Raw genomic sequence first — 24,902 nt, 5'->3', positions numbered from 1 at the left:
CTGTTAACCACATCTCTCCTGCAGTTTCTATTCTGGCTGAGACAGAAGAAATCAAGGCCATTTTGAAGGACCAGGGAATTGATGTGGAGACCATTGCAGAGGTCCACCCCATCAGAGTACAACCAGCTCGTATCCTCAGTCACATTTATTCCAGCCTAGGTGAGCAGATTGGGCAGCCTGTCAGAATTACAGCATCATTTGGTACAGATGGTTTTCTTTCCTTATTGTTTGTTTTCAGCTCATTGCTTTATTAAACTGGATCAGAGGAGGAATTTAGAGTCTCTGGAATCTAAGTTTATAACGCTATAGGTTCTGAGCAAGCTTGATAATTTTAGGTGTGCTTTATGAACTCTCTGGTACATAGGGCATCACTGTTACCAGGCAATATTGTATCTTCATTCCAAGTGTGTGTTTAACTAACATGTTCTCCTCTTTCTTGGGACCTATATTTTGAATAAATGCAGATTTTATGTAGATTAATAGTAAAGGAACTTGTTTTTAAGTATTTTATACTTCGTTGTTTCAATTAGCAATAATTGCACATCAGTTAAACCTCATTGGCTATGGTACTGCCACTGCACAAAGCTACTATGTTGTATAATACAATGGTTGAGAGAGTAAAAAATTCTATTTCTTAATGTAATAATTATTTTAATTGGTACTTAGTTTTATTCACTTTATATATTAAACTTAATGATACACACATTAAACAAATTATGTTTATATAAGTTATTAGAAATTTTACATTGAATTATTTACAGAATGTCTAAAATACCCTTGTGGAAGGCTGAATAATTGTCCCCAAAGATAACCAGGTCCTAATTCTTGGAATCTGCACACATTACATTATGTGGCAAAAGAGGCTTTGCAGGTATGATTAAATTAAGGAACTTGAGGAGGATTATCCTGTATTATCTAGGTAATCATTAAGTATAATCATAAGCGGCCTTATAAAAGGAAGGCAGAGGGAGATCAAATCGTGAAAGCAGGTGACGTCACAACAGGGACTAGAAATTGTGATGCAGCGGCGAGTGGCCATTTTGGGTTTGTGTTCGGGACTTCATCCCTGCAGAGCTCTAAGACAGTATGTGCCGCTGTAAGAGGGTATGTGTTGTTTTAGCTGCCGAGTTTGTTGTAATTTGTTACAGCAGAAGTAGGAAAGTGATGCAGGTTTGGGTACTGAGGAGTGGGACGATGCTGTATCAGACATCTAAAATGGCGGAGGTGGCTTTGTAATCGGGAAATGGATGCCGGGCGAAATTTTGAGTCACATCAATGCAAATCCCGGCGAATTCCCCCGAGGGTGCAGAGCAGGCCCTGCACTGAGAGATGGGTTCTTGGCGGCGAGTGCGGAAAGAATTCCACACGCACACCACGGTCGGGGTCAGAAGGGAAGTTTGTTAGAAAACGGGCGACGCTCAGAATGGGCCCGGCCTCCCCTCAGAGGTGCGGAGTGGCAGCCTGACAGGGACGGGGGGGGGGAGGACAGAGGGGGAGAGCTGCCCCCAGTGCTCGCGAAGTCGGCGAATGTCGTTCTTCAGTTCTTGCCAGTCACAGTGTAGAGACGCCATGTACCGCGTCCTTCGCTCTGGGTGCGGTGCGGAGGGGAAGGTGAGCAGGCAGCCTGAACGCCCGCTGCTGGCTTCCAGGGGTCTCAGCCATAGGGAATCCAGTTTTCCTATTTCTCCTCTATCCTACCCGTGTGGGGAATCTTCCTTTGCTCTGGAGGCCTGGCTGCCAGGCCTATAAGCTTATTGCAGTCTCTGAATGTAGCTCGATTTAACCCTTTAGTTCTTCTCCTCCTCTCTACAGTAACTTGATAGAAAAGTCTAGAATGCCTTTGAAAAACTTTTGGTAGAAATACAGATTTTATAAAGGCATTGTTGGTGAGGGTTCAGAAAAAAACAAGTTATTGGAAACTTGAGGAAAAAGATCCATTGCTAAAAACAAGGATCTTTTTCCTCAAGTTTCCAATAACTTGTTTTTTCTGAACCCTCAGCAACAATGCCACAAAGTGTTATTACCACTCCTTGAAACTCAGTGCTGTTTGCCCAGTGGATTTCAAAATCGTATGGGACCGTTGATAAATTTCTTCCTTTAATTTTCTCCCTTTTGGTATGAGAATATCTAGAACCTTGTACTCTTTGCCTATATTTTGAGTACGGATAACTTGATTTTTATTTCAAAAGAAAACAAACAGTAAAAGGCAGCTATGGAGGAAATCAGTGCAGCGGCCGGGATCTCCCCGCCCCGCCCCCAGACCCATCCAACTAAGAAAACGCCTGGAGTAATTCAGGCATTTAGAAAATAATGCCAGTCAAACCGGCTATTTCCTATTCATTGCCTCTCTTTCACTCTCCTGAGTTGTTTTTTTTGTTTGTTTGTTTTTGCCCCACTGTAGATAACAAATGGAGATGCAGAGTAGCTCAGTGACAATGGCTTAGGAAGGGATAATTAAGTTGCAAAAAAGGTACATTTGTTCCTGAAAAAGAGTGGTATGAGATTGTCTATAACTTGCATTCTATGCCTGTATTTTGAGTGAGGAAACTTGATTTTTGTTCTAAATAAAACAAGTAGAAGATGGTTGTGTGGAAAAATCAACCCCGGTGCCATCGTCCCCCACACTGATCCAACCAGGAAAGCCCCTGGGGCTGGTCCGGCACTCAGGCAGTGAGAAAATAAGGCCAAACGGCCTGTTTCCCATTCGCTGCCTCTCTTTCACTCTCCCGAAAGTTTTTGTTTTTTGCCACACCGTAGATAACAAACCGAGATGTACAGTAGTTGAGTGGCTTAGTGAGAGGTAATCGAGTTGCAAAAAAAGGTAGGAATCTTAAGAGAAGTCAGAAGCAGCAGAAATACTTTGAAGGAGTGATGAAGGGAGCTGGGGGGAGACGCTCGAGGGGCAGAAAGATTCGAAAGCTGAAACCAGCAGTCAGGGAGGAAGCGCGTGCGGGGGACAACCGGACTCCGCTGGCGCAGACTGGACGAGGGCGCGTCCGATGTGGGACGGTAACTGCCATGCCTTTAAATGTGGTCCGTGAAATGAGTGACCTTAAACCCGTTGGGAAGGTAGACCACGCTGACGTCTAAACTACAACGAGAGCGGCGGAGGGGAATGAAGAAATGATGGCTGTGAGGGAGCCTGCCGAGGCCGCTGCTGAGGAGGTCGGCAGGCCGGAGCGGGTTCTCCCTCCTTCAGGCTGGTCCAGCGCCTGGGAACGGTCACCTGCAATCCGGGCCCCAGTTTCTTCTAATAAAATGTAATCCTGGCTTCCAGAAAATCAGTTCATAGTCAAGGTGTACGGCTTGTGTAAAGGTGCTCTGACACATTAATTTTAGTGTATAAGCTCCCACAAAATGTCAGACACAAGAATATTGAAATATTTTGACTTACTTGGATAAAATGCATTGTGCCATTGAATAAAAATGTTTCAGGACTCTTCTGCTGGAGATAATAAGGTGCACTCAGTTCTGTTTTTCGGTTTAGCATGCCATCTTCAAGCCGATGAGGTTTTTTTTATTCAGCTTTGTTGAGGCATAGTTTACACCAATGAGTTTGAAAATCAGTGTACCATTTGCACTTTTATGGGCTTTAAGGAAATGCACTGTTCGAATTTTGGTAATAGAATTCCATCATTCATAGACTATTAATTTTATGGGGTTTCTCATCTCACATGTAGATGATGTGGCTTCTTTATAAGAGCGTGAAGTTCTTTATGAGTCTCAGTGCTTCGTATGGCCCTGAACATGACATGAACTCTAACTGAAACTTAAAACTCAAGTTTGTTCAATCAGGAAGTGTAAACTAATACAAAAAATATTCGCCGATTGGATTTCCACTCTAAAAATATCTTGACCATTTCACAATTCTGTCTCAGGATGCAACAGCAGAATGAAACTCAGTGGACGGCCCTACAGACACATGGGGGTCCTTGGAACTTCGAAACTGTATGACATTCGGAAAACTACCTTTACCTTCACGCCACAGGTGGGTAGAATGAGCTTTACTGTGCATCAAGATTTTTGAAATCAAAGAGAAACACTAGAGAAATCAAGCATTTACTGGAGTTGGGACAAGTTGGAGTTCCCTGGGCCTTAATATTAAGTTGCTCTGTAAATATTTGTTGAGCTGGACTAAATTGAATTTGCACCTAGAGCTATGCCAAGTGATTACGGCTACTGAGGATTATCCTGGGCGTTGCAGAAGTAGTGAGTAGGAATTTTGCAAATGTTGCAGTACTCTAAAAAGTACTCCTTTCAAGACTTGAAAATAAGAGTGTATTTGTATTTATCCTTTATAAACAAAATAGTCTTTTTTATTCAGCTACCGAATTATGTGTTCTCTTTGTTTGGGGGAGGGGCCCTGAAGAGCTTACGTGTCCTCTTCCAAACACAAATGCCTGTGCTGCTTTAACCATGACAATTCACATTGTTGGCCTGACCTTTATTCGCCACATTACAGTAGCTGGCCCTGTTTTGTGTGAGTGTGGGGAGGAGAAACTGTATTCTGGAAAGAAAGCTTAAGCTTACATCCAAAACAGTGAGGCTGAGGGCTGGACAAAAGAATAGATCATACATTCTATTTCTGACCTCACCACTTGCTAGCCATGCAACTTGGCTAATCCACTTAATGTCTCTTGGCCTTAATTTTTATGTATGAAAAGAAGAAAAGCCCTCACTGGGTTGTTATGGCATTAAATAAACTTATGTACTTGAAAACACTTTGTAAACTATAACACATTGTAAAAATGTCAAAATCATCATACGTACCAATAGACCACCAGGGACTCTGGGAATTAGCCCTTACGTTTAGAGGTAATATTGCCTTTGTGACATGTTATATATCCTTGTGACTATGTGATTACTTTAAAATATTATTTCAGAGTTGTGAGATTTAATTATTCTGAGCTGTTACTTTTCTTTTTCTCAGTTTATAGACCAGCAACAGTTCTACCTGGCTCTGGACAACAAGATGATCGTGGAAATGCTCAGAACAGACCTCTCCTACCTCTGTAGCCGCTGGAGGATGACAGGCCAGCCCACCATCACCTTCCCCATTTCACACACCATGCTCGGTAAGGTCCCCGGGGGCAAGGGATGAATGCGTATTTGGAGTAAGGCATGTTTTTAGGCCTTCAAACGCTTAGACTCACCGGAGAGCTACGTATCATTTATTCTCTCGATAGTTATTTATTAGCCTCTGCTTAGTGCCAGCTGCTTTTCTAAGCCCCGAGCATACATGAGCATGAGGTTTCTACTCTCATGGAGCTTATGTTTTAGAATAAATATGTGACAAATAAACCAATGCACAAGAATATGTCAGGTGCTTTGCGAGCTGTAATTCAAAAAATGTAGTGGAATAACTCGGTTGGAGGCTACTTCAGATAATTGGTTTCTAGGTCAATTGGCAGAAACTTTATTAATACAGATCATTTTAAAGACTCATAGTACCTTCTGCATCTGTCTTACTCCACCAGAGCATCAAGATTTTATAGATAAATCCCCAGACTCCTTCCAAGGCTTCTCTAACTAAAGCAGTAAAATGTAGCAAGGAAAGTGAAAAGACTTTCAGTTTATCTTTCCTTTATTGGCTGGGCTTTCTGACATTACTTAGTTGAAACTGGGTGAAAGGCTTTATTGTCCTCACTTCCTGGAGGACTCCAGCCAATACTGAAGCCCTGCTTCCTTTCTGTATCTCTGCCGTCACTTCCAAAAGCCTGCGTGGACTGCCAAAGTACACAGGATTCCCTTTCATGAGAGAAGAATCCTTTGCCATAAATCATTCAAAGTCCAGACAGACTATTTGGGATTTTGTTCACATCTCTAAAGTGCTTCAAAAGCATAGGAGTTGAAGAAGTAGGGTAGCCTTTCTTGTTGTCTTTCTTCTTTATTTAAGACCATTAACAAGTACCCATTTAATAACTACTGTGTTCCCAGAATTGTCTTTAGAAAGTATCAAGTCTAATTGGAGAGTCAAAGCCAATACACACACACACAAAATAGAAAACAGCTCAAGACAGTAGATAAAGAAGCTCTAAGCCATTAGATTAGTATTTTCCAGTGAAGGTGATCAAGTTGTCAAAGAACATTTCTTGACCGAGGTGGGATTTATTCAGGTTTGGGGGATGAGTAGCATTTGTATGGGAGTGGGGAAGAAGGAAAGGTACTTGGCTGAGGGAGAAAATACCCTGAGTGAGACCTGGAGGCAGGGTCGAGCTTGATTTGTGAGCGGACAGAGAAAAGGCCAGTCCGAATAGAGCGGGCCTTGCATGTTACAGTGGAATTATCAACAATATTGAGCAAGATGAGATCAGATTATGAAAACCTTAAAAATAAGCAGGGATGTTTAAATCAGGTTTTATCAGAAATCTAAAACTATCAAAAAGTTTTGAGCAAGGAGCGATACGATGGAAGCAACGTTTAGGCAATATTGGTTTGGTGATAGTATGCATCATAGCAAGGAGAATCCGACATGGAGGAAACTGGCCCTGGTACAAGGTGATGAGAAGACACACCGGATTGGTGGCAGTAAAAATAGAGTGGAAAACAAGGATTCAAGACTCATTTTAAATAACACCTGGCAACTCAGGTGTCGGCTAACTAGATATGAGATATGAGTCAAGATAATGCCATGATTTTGGGGCTAGGTTAATAGTGCTGCCATTGATAAAAGCAAGAAGAAATTCTTTGGGGAGATGCCAGTTGTAAAGGGGACAGGTTGAGTTTGTGGTGAGAAAGAGATTTGAAATTGAAATACCCGATAAGTCATGCAGGCACCACATAACGATGTTGCAGCCAACAACAGTACATATGCAATGGTGGCCCCATAAGATTATAATGGAGCTGAAAAATTTCTATCACGTAGTGATGTTGTGAGGTTGTAGCAAAACACATCGCTCACATGTTTGTGGGGCTGCCGGTTGTATAAAAGTATGGCACAAACGATTATGCACAGTGCATGACACTTGATAATAAATGACCGGTTTAGGTGTTTACTATACTATACTAGTTGTTTTAAACTGCACTCTTTCTACTTATAAAAAAGTTTGCTGTAAAATGGTATGTCATGTTACGCCACCCACAGCATCACAAGGGTCGTGTTTACTACGTCTCTTGATTACATCATTTTTATTGGGCTCGATTTAATACCATGTTGTTTTATGCAGTAACATGCTATGTGGGCTCATAGCCAGGGAGCAGTAGGCCGTACCTTACAGCCTAGGTGTGTAGTGAGCTGTACCATCCAGGTGTGTGCAGGTGTACTCTGTGATGTTTGTGCAACAAAGAAATTACCTAACGATGCATTTCTCAGGATGTGTCCCTGTCGTTAAGTGGCACATGACTGTAATCGGGGTGAAATACACAGCCATAGCTTGGGAAGAAGACGAGAACTAAATATCTAGATATAAATCACAAAGTTGTTTTTTTTTTGATATCACTTTATTTCTAAATGATTACAGCCCATAATCATGGCTGCTTCCTATATGTATCAATTATAAACAAATGTTCTTTAAATAGTATTTTTAATGTAAAACATTTCTAGGATTCTTTTTTTTTTTAATTTAGTTTCAAGTATATAGGACATTGGTTAGATGTCTATATAGTTCATAAAACGATCCCCCCGATTACTCCCTCCCTCCCGTGGCCCTCCACCTAGCATCATAGTAATGCTAACTACATTCCTGTGCCATGCTCCCTATCCTCATGACCATCCGTCAGCTATTGATTTGTACTTCTTTAACCTTTCACCCCATTCTCCCAGCCCCCCAGCCCCTGTCCCCTCTGTCTATCACCAAATTGTCCTCTATATTTGTGAGTCTGTTTTGGATTAGTTTATTCTTTTTATTCCTTCAATTCTGCATATAAGTGAAATCATGTTGTATTTATCTTTGTCTGTCTGACTTAAATGCCTTCTAGGTCCATCAAAGCAGTATCTTTTTCCATCCCCTTCCTTTTCACATGTAGGGGTCTTGTTTTCTTATCCTTTCAGCCACTCTATATTTTGACTGGAGCACTTAATTCTTTTCCATTTGAGGTACTTATTGATAGGAATGTAGTTGTGACCATTCTTTATTCCTGTTTTTGGTACACGTTTTTTCTTCTTAAAGAAGTCCCTCCAACATTTCCTGTTATACTGGCTTGGTGGTGATAAAGTCCTTTAGCTTATTTTTGTCTGGGAAGCTCTTTATCTGCCCTCCTACTCTAAACGGTAGCTTTGCTGAATAAAGTATCCTAGATTGTAGATCTGGGTCTTCGTCCTGTCTAATATTTTTTTGCCAAGCCCTTTTGTCCTGCATAGTTTATGGGTGCTCCCTTATATTTGTTTTTTTTCTTGCTGCTTTTAAAATTCTTTGTATTTAACCTTCAGCAGAAATCTTTGGATCCCTGATTTTTGGAATTCTCTGAGCTTCCTGGGGTTTTATGTCCATTTCCTTCAACAGGTTAGGGACATTTTCCATCATTATTTCTTCAAACAACTGTTTAACATCTTGATTTTCTTCAGTTAGGCCAATCAGACAGATATTCAGAGCCTTAATAGTGTCCCATAGGCTCCTTAAATTATTTTTATAGTCTTGGCATCTTTTTCTTGTCGTTCTGATTGTGTGTTCTGATTGGCTTTCTTGTCTTGTCCTCTAGATAGGGCATTCAATCCTCTTTATTCACTTTGTTTATTCAATGTAATATGCTTCTCATCTCAGGTAATGTGTTCTTCATTTCAGATTGGTTCTCTTTTACAATTTCCATTTCTGTTTTTATGTTTTTTTATCTCTTTGTTGAAGCTCTCATTGAATTTATCTACACCTCTCAAAAGTTCATTGAGCATCGTTATAACCAGTGTTTTGAACTCTGCATCTGTCAGATTACTTGACTCCATGTATCTGGATCTCTGTTTTGTTCTCTCATATGTTTTCTGCTTCTTTTGTCTTTCCATTTTGGCTGCCTTTCTGTGTCTGATTCTATGTACTACTCTCCACCTTATGATGAGGAAAGTGACTCTTGTCCAGAGTCGCAAAGTTAGTAAGTGACAGTCAGGCAGTTTCCACAGTGTACATTACCAATAGCTGTGTGTTTTTGTCAGGGAAAATTTTGTGCTGGTGAAATGAAAACAAACTTCTTAGTCATCACATTAAAATGTGAATTAAATTCACATATTAAAGACACAGATTCCCAGAAAACATAAAAGAGGAAAATCCAATTTAGATGCTACTTACAAAAGATATCTATAAAGTAAAATTATATGGAAAGTGGAAAATGAAGCGCTGTGTAAAGATATATCATGTAATCGCTAACAAAGAAAGCAATGGTAGTAATATTAGTACCAGAAGTACTGAATAGAATTTAATGAGCAAAGCAGTAAATGGGTCAAGAAGAATAGTTTATGCTGAAACATACAGTCCACCAGGATTATGTAACATTTATACACTTTTATCTACTGAATAGCATCAATGAAATGTATAAAACAGAGCTTTAGAAAAACTTAGGACAGTATGATGAAGCCATTGTTTACTCATAGCCAGAAACTATAACATACTTCCATCAAAATGTCACAGAGCGATTATACAAAGGAATTACAGGTATAGATGAATAGACCTGATTTTTGTATTCACGGGTGTATGTAAAACTAGACTGAAAAAGACAGCATACACAGAGAATGTTAGTTTTAAAAATCATACATATGATATTGTCAGACATATCACATAAAACTAACACCAGAATACTAAAAAAAATCTGACCATGAAGGAATTAAATTTTTTTTCTAATTTTTGGATTAAAGAGGAAATCAAAGTTGAAATTATATTGTGTCTAGGAATGAAGAATACCACTGCCTTTTCAAACTTAAGAGATTTGGCTAGTCATATTCAGACATTTTTATATACTTAAATACTTTAAGTTCAGAAAAAAAAGAATTCTAGTTTTTGGACAAAATAGAGTAGACTCACTCCACTGTCTTTCTTCTCCTCCTAAGTACAAATAAAAACCCTGGACATTATCTATAAAACAAACAAAATTCTCTGAAAACTGGAAAAAAAGAAGGGAGACTTTATACCAGAGAAATGACGCAGCAGTGAATTCCCTGGATTTTCCTTCTGCTTCATATGTCCTGGATTGAGCGTTAGAGGAGCTGTTATCCCAGAAACACAAATGGGTACAGATTTTCTTAAAAGGCCCAAGAGAAACTTTATTCCTCTAGCTAACGGAACAGGAAAGGAGCAGCCTAGTGAGACAAAACTTTTAGAGAGTAACTGTTCTAGTCCAGCCAACTTCAGTGAAAAACTGTGATTAACAGACACTAATACCAAGATGACTAAAATTTTAGAGGTAAGACAGATTTTAACAAGCAGTTATGACTGCTTGGAATTTGAAAGGAAGTCTCAGCCAAGAAATAAAAATTATCAGCTAAGAAATAGAAGATATAAAGGACCAAATGAAAGTTTTATAAGTGAAAAATGGAAATGAAAAACTCACTAGATAGGCTCAATAGCAGAATCGAGATGATAGTGAACAGTGCTTGGCATATAACAATCAACAAATGATCGCTGTTCCTCTTGTTGGCGTTCAGTAGTCAGGTGTTCTGCCATCAGGAGCTGTGCAAAGGACTTAGGATACATGAGATACTGTCTCTGAGGAACCCTGTCTGTTGGTCATCACCGCTCACCATGTGCCCATTCTGAAGTGTTGTTGACTCCCAGATGAATTGTTGAAATGCAAGGTGGTCAGTGGGTAGTGTCTCATTTGTACTATCACCATCAGAATGTTGGTTTCAAATAATCGAAAGATTTACCTTATTTAAAAGTTAAAATCACAAAGATCGTTTTAAAATTCTCTTCCTTTCTCTCAGATGAAGATGGAACCAGCCTAAATTCAAGTATCCTGGCAGCACTCCGAAAAATGCAGGATGGCTATTTCGGTGGGGCAAGGTAAGCGACCTCCACTTCCTCTGTATCCTATTTGGAGAAGCTCGTGTCTGACATTTTGAATCAGGAATTTAATGTTATAGAGAAGTGGAATTTTTGCCCCATGCAGTTCTTTGCCTCGACCTTATCAATTCAGTGGACCAGAAAAGTTACTCTTAAAAAAAAAAAAAAAGACTATCAGACTATTCGATTCTGGATGCTTTTTTCCCCTTTTTTCCATAAGTTGTTACTTTGAAAAATTTCAAGCTAACAGACATCCTATTGAAACCTCCCTCTCTTCTTCTCTGCGTCCTACCTCTCTCACATGTGTGTATGTGTATGCACACACGCGCACACAGTTTGTTTTTTGCTGCATTGTGTGAGAGTTAGCCAGAGACATCATGACCGTTCCACCCTAAATACTTCAACTTCTGTCTCCTGAGCAGGGTGCACTCATACGTGACAATGGTGTAATCATCGCACTCAGATAATTTATTAGTGATACAATATTATTGTCCAATATAGACCTCATATTCAGAATTACCCAATTTTCCCAATAAATTTCTCCATAGCTTTTTTTCCCACTCTAGGATCCAGTCAAAGATCACACATCGTCATTGTCTTTTAGTCTAGAACAATGGCACACACTTTGGTTAATCTTTTTTGGCAGTTTCCATTACAGTTTCCATCGATGAATTGGTTATTATCAATGGGCTTGTAAAATGATGACTCTGTGTTTCGACTAGTCTGTGTGCATCTAGTATTTAGAATCTTTCTGTTAAAAAAGAAAGCTTTCCCTTACCCTGTTTTATTTTGTACTTATAGTGTCATTGTAGATTCATGGATTCTCACTTTTTTCATTATGTCACATTCCCTTCCTGTCATTATATATTTCAGTGTTCAAATTATTCAAGATCTGGCCATTGGGAGCCCCTTCGGACTGGCTTCTTTAGAAAGTCAGCACTACTGGCGTTCCCTTTGGGCTTTGCAGTTGGCTTTCAGACTAGGGGAGGAAATGGGTTACCATCTACTATAATTCATAAAATTATCGAAGACCATCTTTTATTTTCAAAATGGTCTTTTGAGTGTTTTTTTAAGCGCTGTGAATTTTCTTCATTCTGCCCCAGATGTTTGGCATAGTTAGTTAGTTAGCAACGTGCCTGTGGAAGAGAGGAGCGGGGCTGGTCTGCTGGTGGGCCGTGAGCCCATGACCACCGTCTCCATGAGCACGTTGTGCCTAGTAGTGCTGTAAAATTTCACTTTTACAAAACTTATACTGACATGTAAACATTAGTAATCCCCTAAAAACATGCTGGGTATCCTTTTCCCATGAAATTGTGTTGTTTTAGAAAGCATTTTCTCTGATTTCCTATTTTCTATTTACCCTCTAATTGTTAGGGTCCAGACAGGTAAATTGTCGGAGTTTTTGACAACATCTTGCTGCACATATTTGAGCTTCATGGACCCTGGACCCGAGAGTAAGCTCTACAGTGAAGATTATGATGACAACTTCAATGAGCTAGAATTTTCTGACTGGATGAATGGCTACGATTCAACCAGCAATGGTAAGGAGGCTTCACAGAGGCGCTGGCCTTGCTGGCCAAGAATACAAAGTATTATCGAGCATCCTCGCCATCTCTCACTGCCGGCGGTACCACTCCTGTTCAGTACACCCAGACTTCTACTTTGTTTGGCTTCACTTTTCCTCCTCCTACTTACCTTTGGTTCCTGGTCTAATATCCCTGTTGCAATTGTGGCATATGGAGTTGAATTACTAAGTAAGGTTAGGAAGGAGTTCTCCCCTGGGCATATGAACTGGCTGCTGATTTCAAAATGGGAGGACGCAGTGCTGAGTGAGGGATAGTTAATCAAGTATATGGCAGGAAAACTATCTATATCTATATCTATATATCTATATATTAATTACTGGGTTTTGACATTAAAACATAAAATATGAAATTCAGTTACAGTGCTTTTTATGCATAATGTTTTTAGGGGTGCTTCAGAATCTCAGGGGGCATCTGTGTAGTTTGGAAAAACCTGTTTAGTGTGCCTATTGCTTTCATATTACAAATGAGACAAATAAAGCACAACAAAATCTAATTAGCCGCTAGAAATACAAAGATGACATAGTGAGAAAACATATTGAAACATGTATTAAAAATGGCTGAGAAATACCCTAAAGTGTTAAAATATTGGCCTAGGCAGGGCAAGAATTATATTTCTTGAATCCTAAAGAGAAAAGGGTCAATAGGAGCAAACTACTCTTGCAGACCATGTTTTGCCTGTTTTTCTTGTCTGGGTATTTAACTGCCAGCCTGCACCTTAAGGGGGCCAGTTGTTTTTTTTTTATCTTAAGAGTGCTGTGTTGGAGACAAGAAAAAAAATAAACTAGCTTTCCTTGGTGAGGGCGCAAGTGTAATCTCATCAACAACAGACTGACACATTAGTGGTCAGAGGGGGTATTTTCTTGTTTGGGCTCAGGATTTACTCACCTAAGTACCACTTAATTCACTCTGTATTTGTTTTCGTAAGATCTAAAATAGTGTGATTTTTTTTTGTTGTTGGAAAAATACATTAAATATAAGGTTATTTCTTATCATCAATGACCAGTCATAACATCTATCTTGGCATAAGCCAGACTGTTTTGAAAAGCAGACAGGACTGATCATACATCGAGGTTGCCTGTTGCCCCATAGATAATTGTGGTTGTTATCTATAGCACCTTTTCCCTTTGATTCATTTGTGAAAAATATGTCTTTAGGGATATGCGTGACTAAATTTGATATTAAGCATTTTGGGTCACTCATTCCTGTCTGGATTTACTCATAGGTGGTCTCACAATGGACATGTCTGTCACTTGCAGACCTTCCATGGGGAGAGTGTGTCTCTCCATATTCCTTTATTGTTGGTCTGGTGTACAAAATTAGATTAGTTATATTAGTTTCAGGTCTGTATTTTTCATAATCCTCCACTCAAGAATCTGGATTGTATTCAAGGTTACAATATTTGTCATTCGGTTGTTACTGAGTCGACTCCCATTCTTACAGCTTTGCTAGTTCTCATTGGTCAGATGCGAGCGCAGGAAGACATCTGGAGGGATCACCGAAGATGGTCTCTGCTCCAGCTGTTTGGCATAGTTGGCAATGCAGCAGCGTGGCAGATGTTGCACGGCTGACCTGGTACACCAGTGTTAATCCAAACTTTGTGCTCTTCCAGTTATAAGTGTTGTAAATATTCTCATAAGGCCTGAAAAGTTACATATCCGTGTGGGTATATGTATAATTTTGTTTCCATTACCCACAGACATATGTTATAGAAGGTATATTGGGGGGGGAGCCCAAGAGGATAGGGACCGGCCCTGTCTTCTTTACTACTGAAATGGCAGCACCCGGTACAGCACGTGGTACGTAGTACGCAATAAGTATTTGGTGACTAAATGAATGAGGTGGCTGAAAATAACCAACGTGCGACCAGTCATGCTTTCCACACCCTGCACCATGGAGATCGTTTTCCTGTTATCAGTCGTAGCTGCCATGTGTGGAATCTGTTTTCAGCTACGTTGAATGTTTAGTGGAAGATTTTTGCCTTTCCGCACAAGTGTCCTCATGAGTGAGACTCAAAGGGCTGCGTTCTGCAGCTCCCCCGCTGTCCTCGTCACTGCCACCACCGTGACATGCACATGCAGAGATTATGAAATGCTTGCTCCGTCCGCCCTATATTAAGCTCAGACTGCTTTCAGGGATCCTAATACAAGCTCAGCGAAGTTGAAGACCAGGTGGCTCCTGGTAGCTGGCCATACTTTCTGAATGGTAAAGCTGCAGGATTATAGAATGATCAGATATTTTTTTCCCATGATTGTCACTCTCCTTGGTGGCTTAGATTGTGAAGTAAGTAAACTGTTCATTGTTTTCTCTCCCCCTCCCCCACTAACCTCGCAGCTCGCTGTGGCGATGAAGTTGCCCGTTACTTAGATCACCTTTTGGCACACACTGCTCCCCAACCTAAAGCAGCCCCTGCCTCACAGAAGGGAGGGCGAGATCGGTTCCGGGCGGCTGTGCAAACAACCTGCAATTTAATGTCCTTGGTGACCAAGGCCAAGGAGCTGCATGTACAGAGTGAGTAATGCTGAGTCGCTGGAGTCAGGCCCAGGGTGACGTCAAGCCCGGCATGGCACGGCGGTGGGGAATTCCTTACAGTGTAAGCAGGGTCTTTGTCTTGTTCACTGTTTTATCCCCAGAACCTTGGACAGTACTCAGAACATACTAGATACGCACATATTTGTAACATTAATGAGTTGGGTGTACTTTGCCGTAGATAGAGCTATGTAGTCTGGTTCAGCCAGTCATGTAGCGAGAACAGACAGGAGACACGCAGCGTATTCAGTGTGAACATCGGAGTATCAAAATGGTGGAAAGCGTGTTTTTCTTTGGAAAAATAATGAGTTAACGAGAAAGCATTGCAGACTATTATAAGATAGCCTGGCAGCGGAGGAGCTATGCTCCCTTAAGTAAGCCACATGTGGTTCCCTTAGGCCAGCTGTACCCTCTCTGGTCACTTGGCCCAGCAGCGTAGAGCTGTGTTTGTCAACTGCGGTCCTCATTCTGCACCAGCTTTGCCATTCACCTCCCTCCCCACGACCACGACCCTCCTTCAGTAGCATTTGTGAAGGGACAGAGGCTCCGTGGCCACACCTGGAGGACCTAGAAGTTAACATTTTACAGATAACAAGAATGATTGAGGTGCATGCTTCTGCTGTCTAAAACTTTGCTGATTAATTACTAACCATATTAAAGGTGACCTTGGGGAACCATTTAACATTTGGAATATGGGAAAGCTTAGCATGCCCTCCATGTGTGCTTCCTTCACAAAAGGCTTCTGTGAAGAAATTACTTTATTAAATTATACTTCTAGAATATGAATCAGGAAACAGTTTCCAGCTCTGCCATTTATTGCTCGAACAGTTATTTGAGCTCTATATCTCTGTTTTTGTATCTGAAATGATGAGAATTACGAGAGTCTCTCCTTAGAGGTGGTAAGTATTTCACCAATGGACTGTAAGTAAGAATCTTAGGGATATCTCAAAGTTGGCCGGCCACTGCATGTCTGGATTCCCTGCATCGGGTCGCCCATGTGTCCATTCTCAAGGAAATCCAACTGCGAGCAGCCAGATACTCTCGTGGGACAGTCCAGAAAATATAAAACAGAAGCGAGTTCTTTCTTTTGCATGTGATAGTCTATCAAAGCATCAGGGACAGCACCATTGTGGTGTTGGTTACATTTTTATAATTAATATCAGCTATGCTACAATTCTGGACCTTCCATTCAAACAATGTTTATTGATTGATCGAACATTCTTTGAATCATGTTATTCATATTTCTTTGATATCACCAAGAAAGGATAAACTTCTATAAAGAGCCAACCATATATAACTTCATCGTTGAGTTCAACTGTGCATTTTTACTCGTCTCCTACTTATCTAACTTTTCCCATAAATGTCTTTTGCAGATGTTAACATGTATCTTCCTGCAAAGATATTTCAAGCTTCCCGGCCTTCACTTAAGTTACTTGACTCACCTCATCCCCCACAGGAGGATCAGGTAAACTCGCACATGAGGTATTTCGATCAGCTTTTTGCAAAACTGCCACCCTTTTGGAAAATAATAGAACGAGCCACTATGGTTTCTGCTAGTAACTGGCGGTAGGCAAAATGCTACCCTGATAAGGACATTTGTACTTTTCAGTTCACATTTTAAACGGGCAGGGTTTTCTAGCCAGGCTTTAAAAACCTAGATTGCTATTATCATATGTTCTTTGATGGTTTCATTGTTTTCGCTTTACTTTTCATCAAAAGTTAGAGAATTCTTATGTAAAAGGTTTAGACATGAAAAGATCAACACTGTAGGGCATTCTTTAAGTTGGGCACTTGTGGACTTAATTTTTTTTGTCCTTTTTCAAACTAAAGGTTCCCTCTGTTCGAGTAGAAATCCATCTTCCTAGAGACCAGTCTGGGGAAGTGGACTTCAACGCACTGGTTTCACAGTTGAAGGAGACCTCCAGCTTTCAGGAGCAAGCTGATATCCTCTACATGCTGTACACTATGAAGTGAGTTAGAAATATGAACAATCTACTTAAATGTGCATACAGAGAGGAAACAGCATTGTAAATATAGAGTAGCTTTGGAGTCTCACTGATCTGGATTTGAATATAGTTGGTAATTATTATTATCATTATGATGGTTACTTAAAGCCTCCGCTGTTTGGTAAAATGTACAGATAAATATATTCTTAACTCAAAAGAAGTAAGATAATGGAGGCTTACAGGAAAAAGAAAGTAGCATTTTTGAGTGTTTAGAGTTTGTCATATATGGCCTTTATTATGTAAAGGTACTTTCTTTCTAAACCTATTTGTTAAGTGTTTTGATCATAAACGACTGTTGTGTCTTGTCAAAGACTTTTTCTGCATCTATTGATTGGATCATACGGTTCTTATTTTTTATTTTGTTTATAGAGTGTATCATATTAATCAATTTGCATATAGGGTGTATCATATTAATCAATTTGCATATGTCGAACCATCTCTGTGTCTCTGTGATGAAGCCCACTTGATCGTGGTGTATAATCTTTTTAATATGTTGCTGTATTTGGTTCACTAGTATCTTATTTAGGATTTTTGCATCTGTGTTCATGAGAAATTGGTCTGTAGTTTTCTTTTTTTGTGTTATCTTTACTAGGTTTTGGCATTAGGGTAATATAGGCCTCATAAAATGAGTTGGGAAGTAGTGCCTCTTCAATTTTTTTGAAGAGTTTGAGAGAATAGGCATTAAATCTTCTTTGACTGTTTGGTAGAAATCACTGGTGAAGCCATCTGGTCCTGGACTTTTACTTTTTGGTAGGTCTCTGATGATTGTTTCAATTTCTGTACTGCTGATCGGTCTATTTAGATTTTTCAGTTCTTCTTAATTCAGACTAGGAAGGTCGCATCTTTCTAAGTACTGGTCCATTTCTTCCAGGTTATTAAATTTGGTGTTATATACTCTTTCATAGTATTCTTGTATGATCCTTTGTATTTCTGCAGTGTCTGCCATAATTTCCCCTCTTTCATCCCTGATTTTGTTTATTTGTGTCCTTTCTCTTTTTTGTTTGTGAATCTAGCCAGGGGTTTGTTAGTTTTATTAACCTTCTCAAAGAACCAGCTCTTTGTTGCATTTACTTTTTCTCTTGTTTTTTTTTTTCAATTTCATTTATTTCTGCTCTAATTTTGATGATTTCTTTCCTTCTGCTGACTTTAGTCTTCATTTGCTCTTCCTTTTCTAGTTTTTTAAGACGAAGCGTTAGGTTGTATGTTTGGGATCATTTTTGTTTTTGCAGGTAGGCCTGTAATGATACGAACTTTCCTCTTATGACCGCTTGTGCCATGTCCCAAAAGCTTTGATATGTTGTACTATCATTATCATTCACTTCTATGTATCTCCTGATCTCTCTTTTTATTTCTTCTCTGACCCAGTTATTCTTCAGTAACATGTTGTTTAATCTCCGCGTATTTGTAGTTCTTCCTGATTTCTTTTTTCTATTGATCTCTAGTTTCAAAGCATTATGATCAGAGAATGTGGTTGGTATGATTTCAACCATATATTTGTTGAGACTATCTCTGTGTCCCAGTATGTGGTCAATTCTTTAGAATGTTCCATGTGCACTAGAGAAGAATGTATAAGCAGCCGTTTGGGTATGGAAGGCTCTGTAAATGTCAATTACGTCCAGTTGGTCTAATGTGTCATTTAAGGATGTTATTTCCTTATTGATTTTCTATTTAGATGATCTGTCCATATCCGACAGTGGGGTATTTAGGTCCCTACTACAATAGTGTTTTGGTCTTTTCTCCCTTTAGTTCTGTTAGTAATTGCTTTACATATGACAGGGCTCCCTGATTGGGAGCATACATATTAGTAAGTGTTATGTCTTCTTGTGCATGAGCCCCTTCATCATTATGAAGTGTCCCTCAGTATCTTTCTTTACATTTTTTATTTCAAAGTCTATTTCATCTGATATTAGTACCGCTACTCCCACTTTTCTCTGAATGCCATTTGCTTGAAATATCACTTTCCACCCTTTCCCTTTGAGTATATATTTGTCTCTGGAGCTGAGATGTGTCTTCTGGAGGTATCATATGGTTGTGTTTTGTTTTTTGGTCCATTCTTCAGCTCTGTGCCTTTTTATTGGTGAGTTCAATCCATTTATATTTAGGGTGATTATTGAAATATGAGGTCTTCCTATGGTCATTTTATCTTTTGCTTTCTGGTAGCTCGGTGTTTCCATTGCTTCCTTGTCCTTCTGTGTCTGTTTTCTTTATTTTGGTTGGCTTTTGTGGGTTTTTGCCTATAGTTCTTTTTGTTTTATGTTATATACCTCAGTTCTGACTCTTGTGTGTGTGGTTACCATTATGAAAATGAAATGAAAATGAAAAGTATAGTTATATATATACAGTCATCCATTTTCTTCTGCACATGCCTTATCTTTATTCCCTTTTGCAAATGTGGATCTTTGAATCCTCTTCTTTTCAGTCATTATTGTTTCAGATTGTCCCTGTGTGTGCTGAATTGTTATTAATATCTTAGCATACCAAATCTCTTCTTATCGTTTAAGCTTATAATGCCCTGTTTTTAGTAAGAGTTGTACTCCTCTACTTCTATCTGCCTCTTAGTTAGTCACTGTACTCTGAATTGTGTGTGTGTTTGTGTGTGTGTGTGTGTGTGTGTGCGCGCGCCATTTTGTTTTAGGTGAGCTGACCCCTTTTCAGTATTTCCTATAGTGCAGGCCTCGTAGTGGAGAATTTCCTCAGTTTCTGTAGGTCTGGAAAGGTTTTTATTTCCTCTTCATATCTAAAGAAGAGCTTAGCTGGATACATTATTCTGTTGTTTGCATACGCCGTCATCTGCTTGACCAGTCTCCTACCGATGACCATTTGGCTTGTTTTCAGTTACTCCCAGTCACAGGCAATGCTTTAGTGAATAACCTCATAGGGGGCATCATTTCCCATGTGTGGAACTTATCCTCTAGCTAGACCAGAAGTGGATTTGCTAGATAAAAAGAATATAGGTATTATTAACATATATTTTCAAATAGCCCTCCACAGGGATTGTCCCAATGTTCACTCTTCACTGGCAACATATCGAGGCCTGTTTTCCCAGAGCCTCACAATCAATGAAGTGTTATCAAACTTTGGGATCTTTGACTGCATAAGAAATTAAAAAACTGTAATCTTGATGTAGTGTTTTCTTTTGTTGTTTTTATATCTATTCGTTGACATTATTTATATGTTAGGGAAATTGGCCTATGATTTGCAAATATTTTTCTGTTAGTAATTTTTTTCTGTGACTTTGCTCACAGTGGTTTTTGCAATAAGAATTTTATTTTTACATATAGAAATGCATCAGTCTTTTATGGATTCTGGTGTATGGTTCCTAGTTAAATGCTCCTCTTGCCTCCAGAGTTAAAAAGTAAGCTCTCCCATATTTTTTCTGGTACCTTTACATTTAAATCTTTGATATGTTGGGAATTCTGTCATGGATCCAACTTTTTTCCCTGATAGTTATTTGATTATCTTAATATCATTTAATAAGTAATCTACCTTTAGCATATATTAAACTCCCAATTTCATAGAGCTTTATATGGTTCATGGTACTTCACAGCTGACTTGTGTTACAGGAATTTAACAACAATAATATGTATGCATCCTTTAAAAATAAGCACCCAGCCTTCTTCATTAGTTCCCTAAGTGGCTGCTTTGTGAACTTTCAGTAATTAAACTAAATGTTTTACTTTATTTTCAGCACTGTTTAAGGCCATGAAGAGGGTAAAAAAAATGCACTGTGTCAGAACGCAGATGAAACTAAGACTTGTTCTTGTCTAGCTCGGTACTTGGCTTCCAGGGCTGACTACTAATCATAGCTTTAAAAGGATTCTTAGTAACTAAAATTCATTTCGTACTGAGAGGGACCTATCAAAAACAGGCGCATCCATTATAGCACTGAAACCGAAAGTCGTCACTGGCATCTTTGCTTATAATTCACGTAAGCCTGTCTTTAATATTGCAGAGGACCTGACTGGGACACTGGATTGCATGATGAAGGGAGCGTGACAGTCAGGGAGCTGCTGACTGAACTATATGGCAAAGTTGGGGACGTCCGTCACTGGGGCCTGATCCGATACATCTCGGGGATCTTAAGGAAGAAGGTGGAAGCACTCGATGAGGTACTATAAATTCTTCTTAAATTCACACCAAATGCAAATGCAGACACTTTAAAAATTCATTTCCATATCATTGTCTAAAGCAATCACATCTTCTAATCATTTGAGATGTTGTCTTTCCCACATAAAGTTTCTGATATTCAGCTAGCATTTTGAATGTCCAACATAAAATAGTGAAGCATATAAACTGTAGATTTTAGAGATATTATAAACTATAAGAATTTAAGAATGAATTTACAGTAGGGTAAAAGTTCCTACCTCTTCCGATCTTCATGGTATTTCCTGAGAAAGAGCTTGGTGTGGGATTAAATTAAAGGGGAGCAGAAATTTCTAGGCAGAGAAGAGTACTTTTCATAGAAATCGATGCCATCTTTCTCCTCAGGCCTGCACAGACCTCCTCTCCCACCAGAAACATTTGACGGTGGGGCTCCCTCCAGAACCTCGAGAGAAGACCATCTCGGCGTGAGTGCTTTGTTACTGGCTTTGACCAAGCTTCTCTTAGCCTTTAAAGAGCTGTGTGAACTGAGCCCCACTCTCTTGCCCTAATCACATGGGTGATCATCTGTCAGAGACACTCGACGTGAGAATGTTGACGATGACAGGGCACAGTAAATGTAAGGGGAAACTCACAGGGAGTAATACTCAAATGTTTTTTGTTTTGTTTTGTTTTGTTTTTGGTTTGGTTATTTTTTTTTCTTACTGGTTTTCCAAAACCTCCCATTCAACAAAACAAAACAAAACAAAACAAAACCAGCACAGTTGGCATTAGCACATACAAGGCCTCTCTCCTTGGCGTATAGATGGCTGATTTCTCCCTATATCTCTTCACATTTCTTCTCTCTGTGTGGGCCTCTTTCTGCGTCCAGATTTCCCATTTATGTGAAGATACCTGTCCAGCGGCTTTGTTTAGGGCCTACTCCATGACCTCACTTTATCTTAATCACCTCTGTAAAGACTCAGTCTCTAAATAAGGTCACACTCTGAAGTACTAGGGGTTAGGATTTCAACATAGGAACTTTGAGGGGATGCCATTCGGCCTATATGGTACCTTGCTCCTGGCAAGCAGAACCTTTTATCACAAATCAGATCAATTTTGTGACTATAGGCATACCTCGGAGGTATTGTGGCTTCAGTTCCAGACTACCCCAGTAAAGTGAATCTCAGAGTAAAGTGAGTCACACAGATTTTCTTGGTTTCCCAGGGCATATAAAAGTTGCCTTTACACCATATTGTAGTCTGTTACGTGTATAATACCATTACATCCATGAAAACAATGCACATTCTTAATTAAAAACACTTTATAGATAAAAATGCTAACCATTATCTGCGCATTCAGCGAGTCATAATCTTTTTGCTGGCAGACAGTCTTGCTCTTATGTTGATGAAAACGCAGTATCTGCAGTGCAGTGCAATGAGGGGATTGTAAAGTAATAAAATAGCTTCCAAAAGGCTCGCCTTAAATTTGGTTTATTACTTTCTAGCCATAATAGTCACTTGTGAAGTGTTAAGCAGTAACTACTCTGTAAGGACACGGTGCAGTGAATTTTAATGGAATGTTGAGGAGAAGGGCTCTTGAGTTGATGTGGGCCAGAGTGGTTTGGGAACGCGAAGAGCTTCGAGAACTGGAAAAACCAGTCAACTCCCAGAAATGCTGGCATGCTGGACCTGGGAGGAGCTCTTTTATTTTCTCAATACATTGAGGTTTAATTAGTTATAGAACTTTGACTTTCCTCACTGTTCTTCCTCAGACCTCTGCCCTATGAAGCGCTCACTAAGCTGATAGATGAAGCTAGTGAAGGGGACATGAACATTTCAATCCTTACACAGGTGAGCGGCATTAGAAAACCTAATCTGGTGGTTGATATTTGAAAGTTTTTTTCAATTGACCTGGCAATCAACCACATTGTAGGCCTCTTGAGACCTGGGCCACCATTTTTGTCTATACTTCTTCCATGCGCAGGAAATACTGGTCTACCTAGCCATGTATATGCGAACTCAACCTGGCCTCTTTGCTGAAATGTTTCGCCTTCGGATTGGGCTGATCATACAAGTCATGGCGACGGAACTGGCCCACTCCCTTCGATGCTCAGGTATTTGATTTAGGAACTCTTTTAGGCAGAATTCACTTTTAACGTAAGTCTATTGGGTTTTGGATCAAGGGGGGAAAGAAAGCTTAACACATTTTTATCAGTACCTCAGGAGTTTCATATATCAATCGTGTTCCCAGATTAATCAATCTCTGTACAAATAAAGGGACTGATATCATGACAAATTTAATTCGTCCTGCAACTCCACGAGTCCACCACTTGAGGGCTCTGCACTCCCGATTATTGCATTCCTCCAGACTCCTGGCGTGACCTGGAGTGCACAGCAGGCTTGAATTGAATGTGAAATGGGTTCCATTCTGACTCAGTCTGTGCAGCTTCTGGACACCACATTGAGTCACCATGTTAGTTCAATTATTACTGTGTCATTATTCTGTCTACTCAACCTTAGGATGGAATAAAAGAAGGCAGTGTTCTCATTACTTTTTATCTGACATGACTGTCTTTGCAGCTGTAAAGCGTGAAGGCAGGCCTGACTGTTTACATCAGTATTTGTTTCATTTCAACAAGAATGGCAAAATCATAGAGATAAGGATTGCATACAAAAACAATCATGGCTGCGGAATTCAATTTTAGCCTTTTGGGTTTTTTTTTTCAGTTAAATTTCCCTAAAAGGTTTTTAATTGAGATGTTAACAAGTACCTAAATTTATTGGTTCAAGTCTAACCTAAATGATATTAGCTAATTTATATTTAAATAACACTTTAAAGGAAGAGAGCTAATGATTATTTTATACATACCATATGGCAGGCACTGCTTTTTGCTTTATGTTTACGCACATTACCTCTCTTAATTCTTACAATAACACTCTAGAGAAGGTATTTTTGTCCCACTTTTACCGATAAGGAAACAGACTCAGAGAAGTCAAATAACTTGCCCAAAGTAACATAGCTGGTAAATACCGGAAATTGAGTCTAAGTCTGCCTGGTTCCAAATGACGTTCTGGTTATTCAATAATAAACCTCAATGAAGGATGAGCCCCTAAACCTTCTGCACTTTTCCTTTATTGCCTGTTATGGATTTTTTTTCTATGGAGTCATCAAAAGCATGGCTATTTATTTCTCATGGGATGAAGTTAGGGTCCCTGGCTCTGAGATTTAAGACCCTGGACAGTCTGGCCTCTACTTCCTACTTTAACGGTCCCCCGATTCAGTCTACCAGCCCCTCACTTGGCACTTAGTGTAGCCAGGCTTTATCGTTGTTTATCTTATTTACATCTCTAATCTCTCCCAAAGAATCAGTTAGCCTCTCAAGGTCAAGTACCATGTCATACCTGTTTGTACTAACAATGCTTAAGATCATTACCTACATGTAATAAACTCTTATTAAGTGTCTGATGTTGATGGACAAACTCAAGTTATCTTTTGAATAGCCTCACAATTTTATAAATTCATATTTATTCTCTCTTAAGTCTCTGTGTTTCCAGACTGAGAAGTGTTGATTATTTTAGTCCATCTGCATATGTACATTCATTGCCTTTCTCTGACTGAGTTCCATTTCCATTGTTCTCCTTTCTTTGTTTCCACCTTCAAATAAAGGTCCTACTGAGTACCATGTGGAGGGGGGTGAAGGAGAAATCAAGGACCCAGTTAAACCATAAATTGTTTAGTCAGTCTTTAAATTATTAAGAATCTATTGCAGTCTTAATACCTAG

General features: G+C 39.5%; 1 protein-coding gene across 4 annotated transcripts in view; it reads left to right on the top strand.

Annotated features, from left to right (window-relative positions):
• Positions 1-24,902, top strand: part of PHKA1 (phosphorylase kinase regulatory subunit alpha 1) — a 68,843-nt gene that overhangs the window by 30,821 nt on the left and 13,120 nt on the right. For 2 of the 4 annotated variants that reach the window (XM_036227242.1, XM_036227243.1), the window contains exons 14-25: positions 25-159; positions 3,879-3,988; positions 4,931-5,075; positions 10,841-10,919; positions 12,294-12,460; positions 14,837-15,013; positions 16,405-16,496; positions 16,862-17,001; positions 20,990-21,146; positions 21,526-21,605; positions 22,892-22,970; positions 23,104-23,233. In XM_036227242.1, coding sequence (XP_036083135.1) covers positions 25-159; positions 3,879-3,988; positions 4,931-5,075; positions 10,841-10,919; positions 12,294-12,460; positions 14,837-15,013; positions 16,405-16,496; positions 16,862-17,001; positions 20,990-21,146; positions 21,526-21,605; positions 22,892-22,970; positions 23,104-23,233 — 1,491 coding nt within the window. The remainder of the gene's footprint in view (positions 1-24; positions 160-3,878; positions 3,989-4,930; positions 5,076-10,840; positions 10,920-12,293; positions 12,461-14,836; positions 15,014-16,404; positions 16,497-16,861; positions 17,002-20,989; positions 21,147-21,525; positions 21,606-22,891; positions 22,971-23,103; positions 23,234-24,902) is intronic. The other 2 variants (XM_036227245.1, XM_036227244.1) reach the window with 1 other exon arrangement.

The sequence above is a fragment of the Rousettus aegyptiacus genome, unplaced genomic scaffold, assembly GCF_014176215.1.
Source record: "Rousettus aegyptiacus isolate mRouAeg1 unplaced genomic scaffold, mRouAeg1.p scaffold_m13_p_9, whole genome shotgun sequence".
Classification (NCBI taxonomy): Eukaryota; Metazoa; Chordata; class Mammalia; order Chiroptera; family Pteropodidae; genus Rousettus; species Rousettus aegyptiacus.
This window is presented reverse-complemented; position numbering and strand designations above follow the sequence as displayed.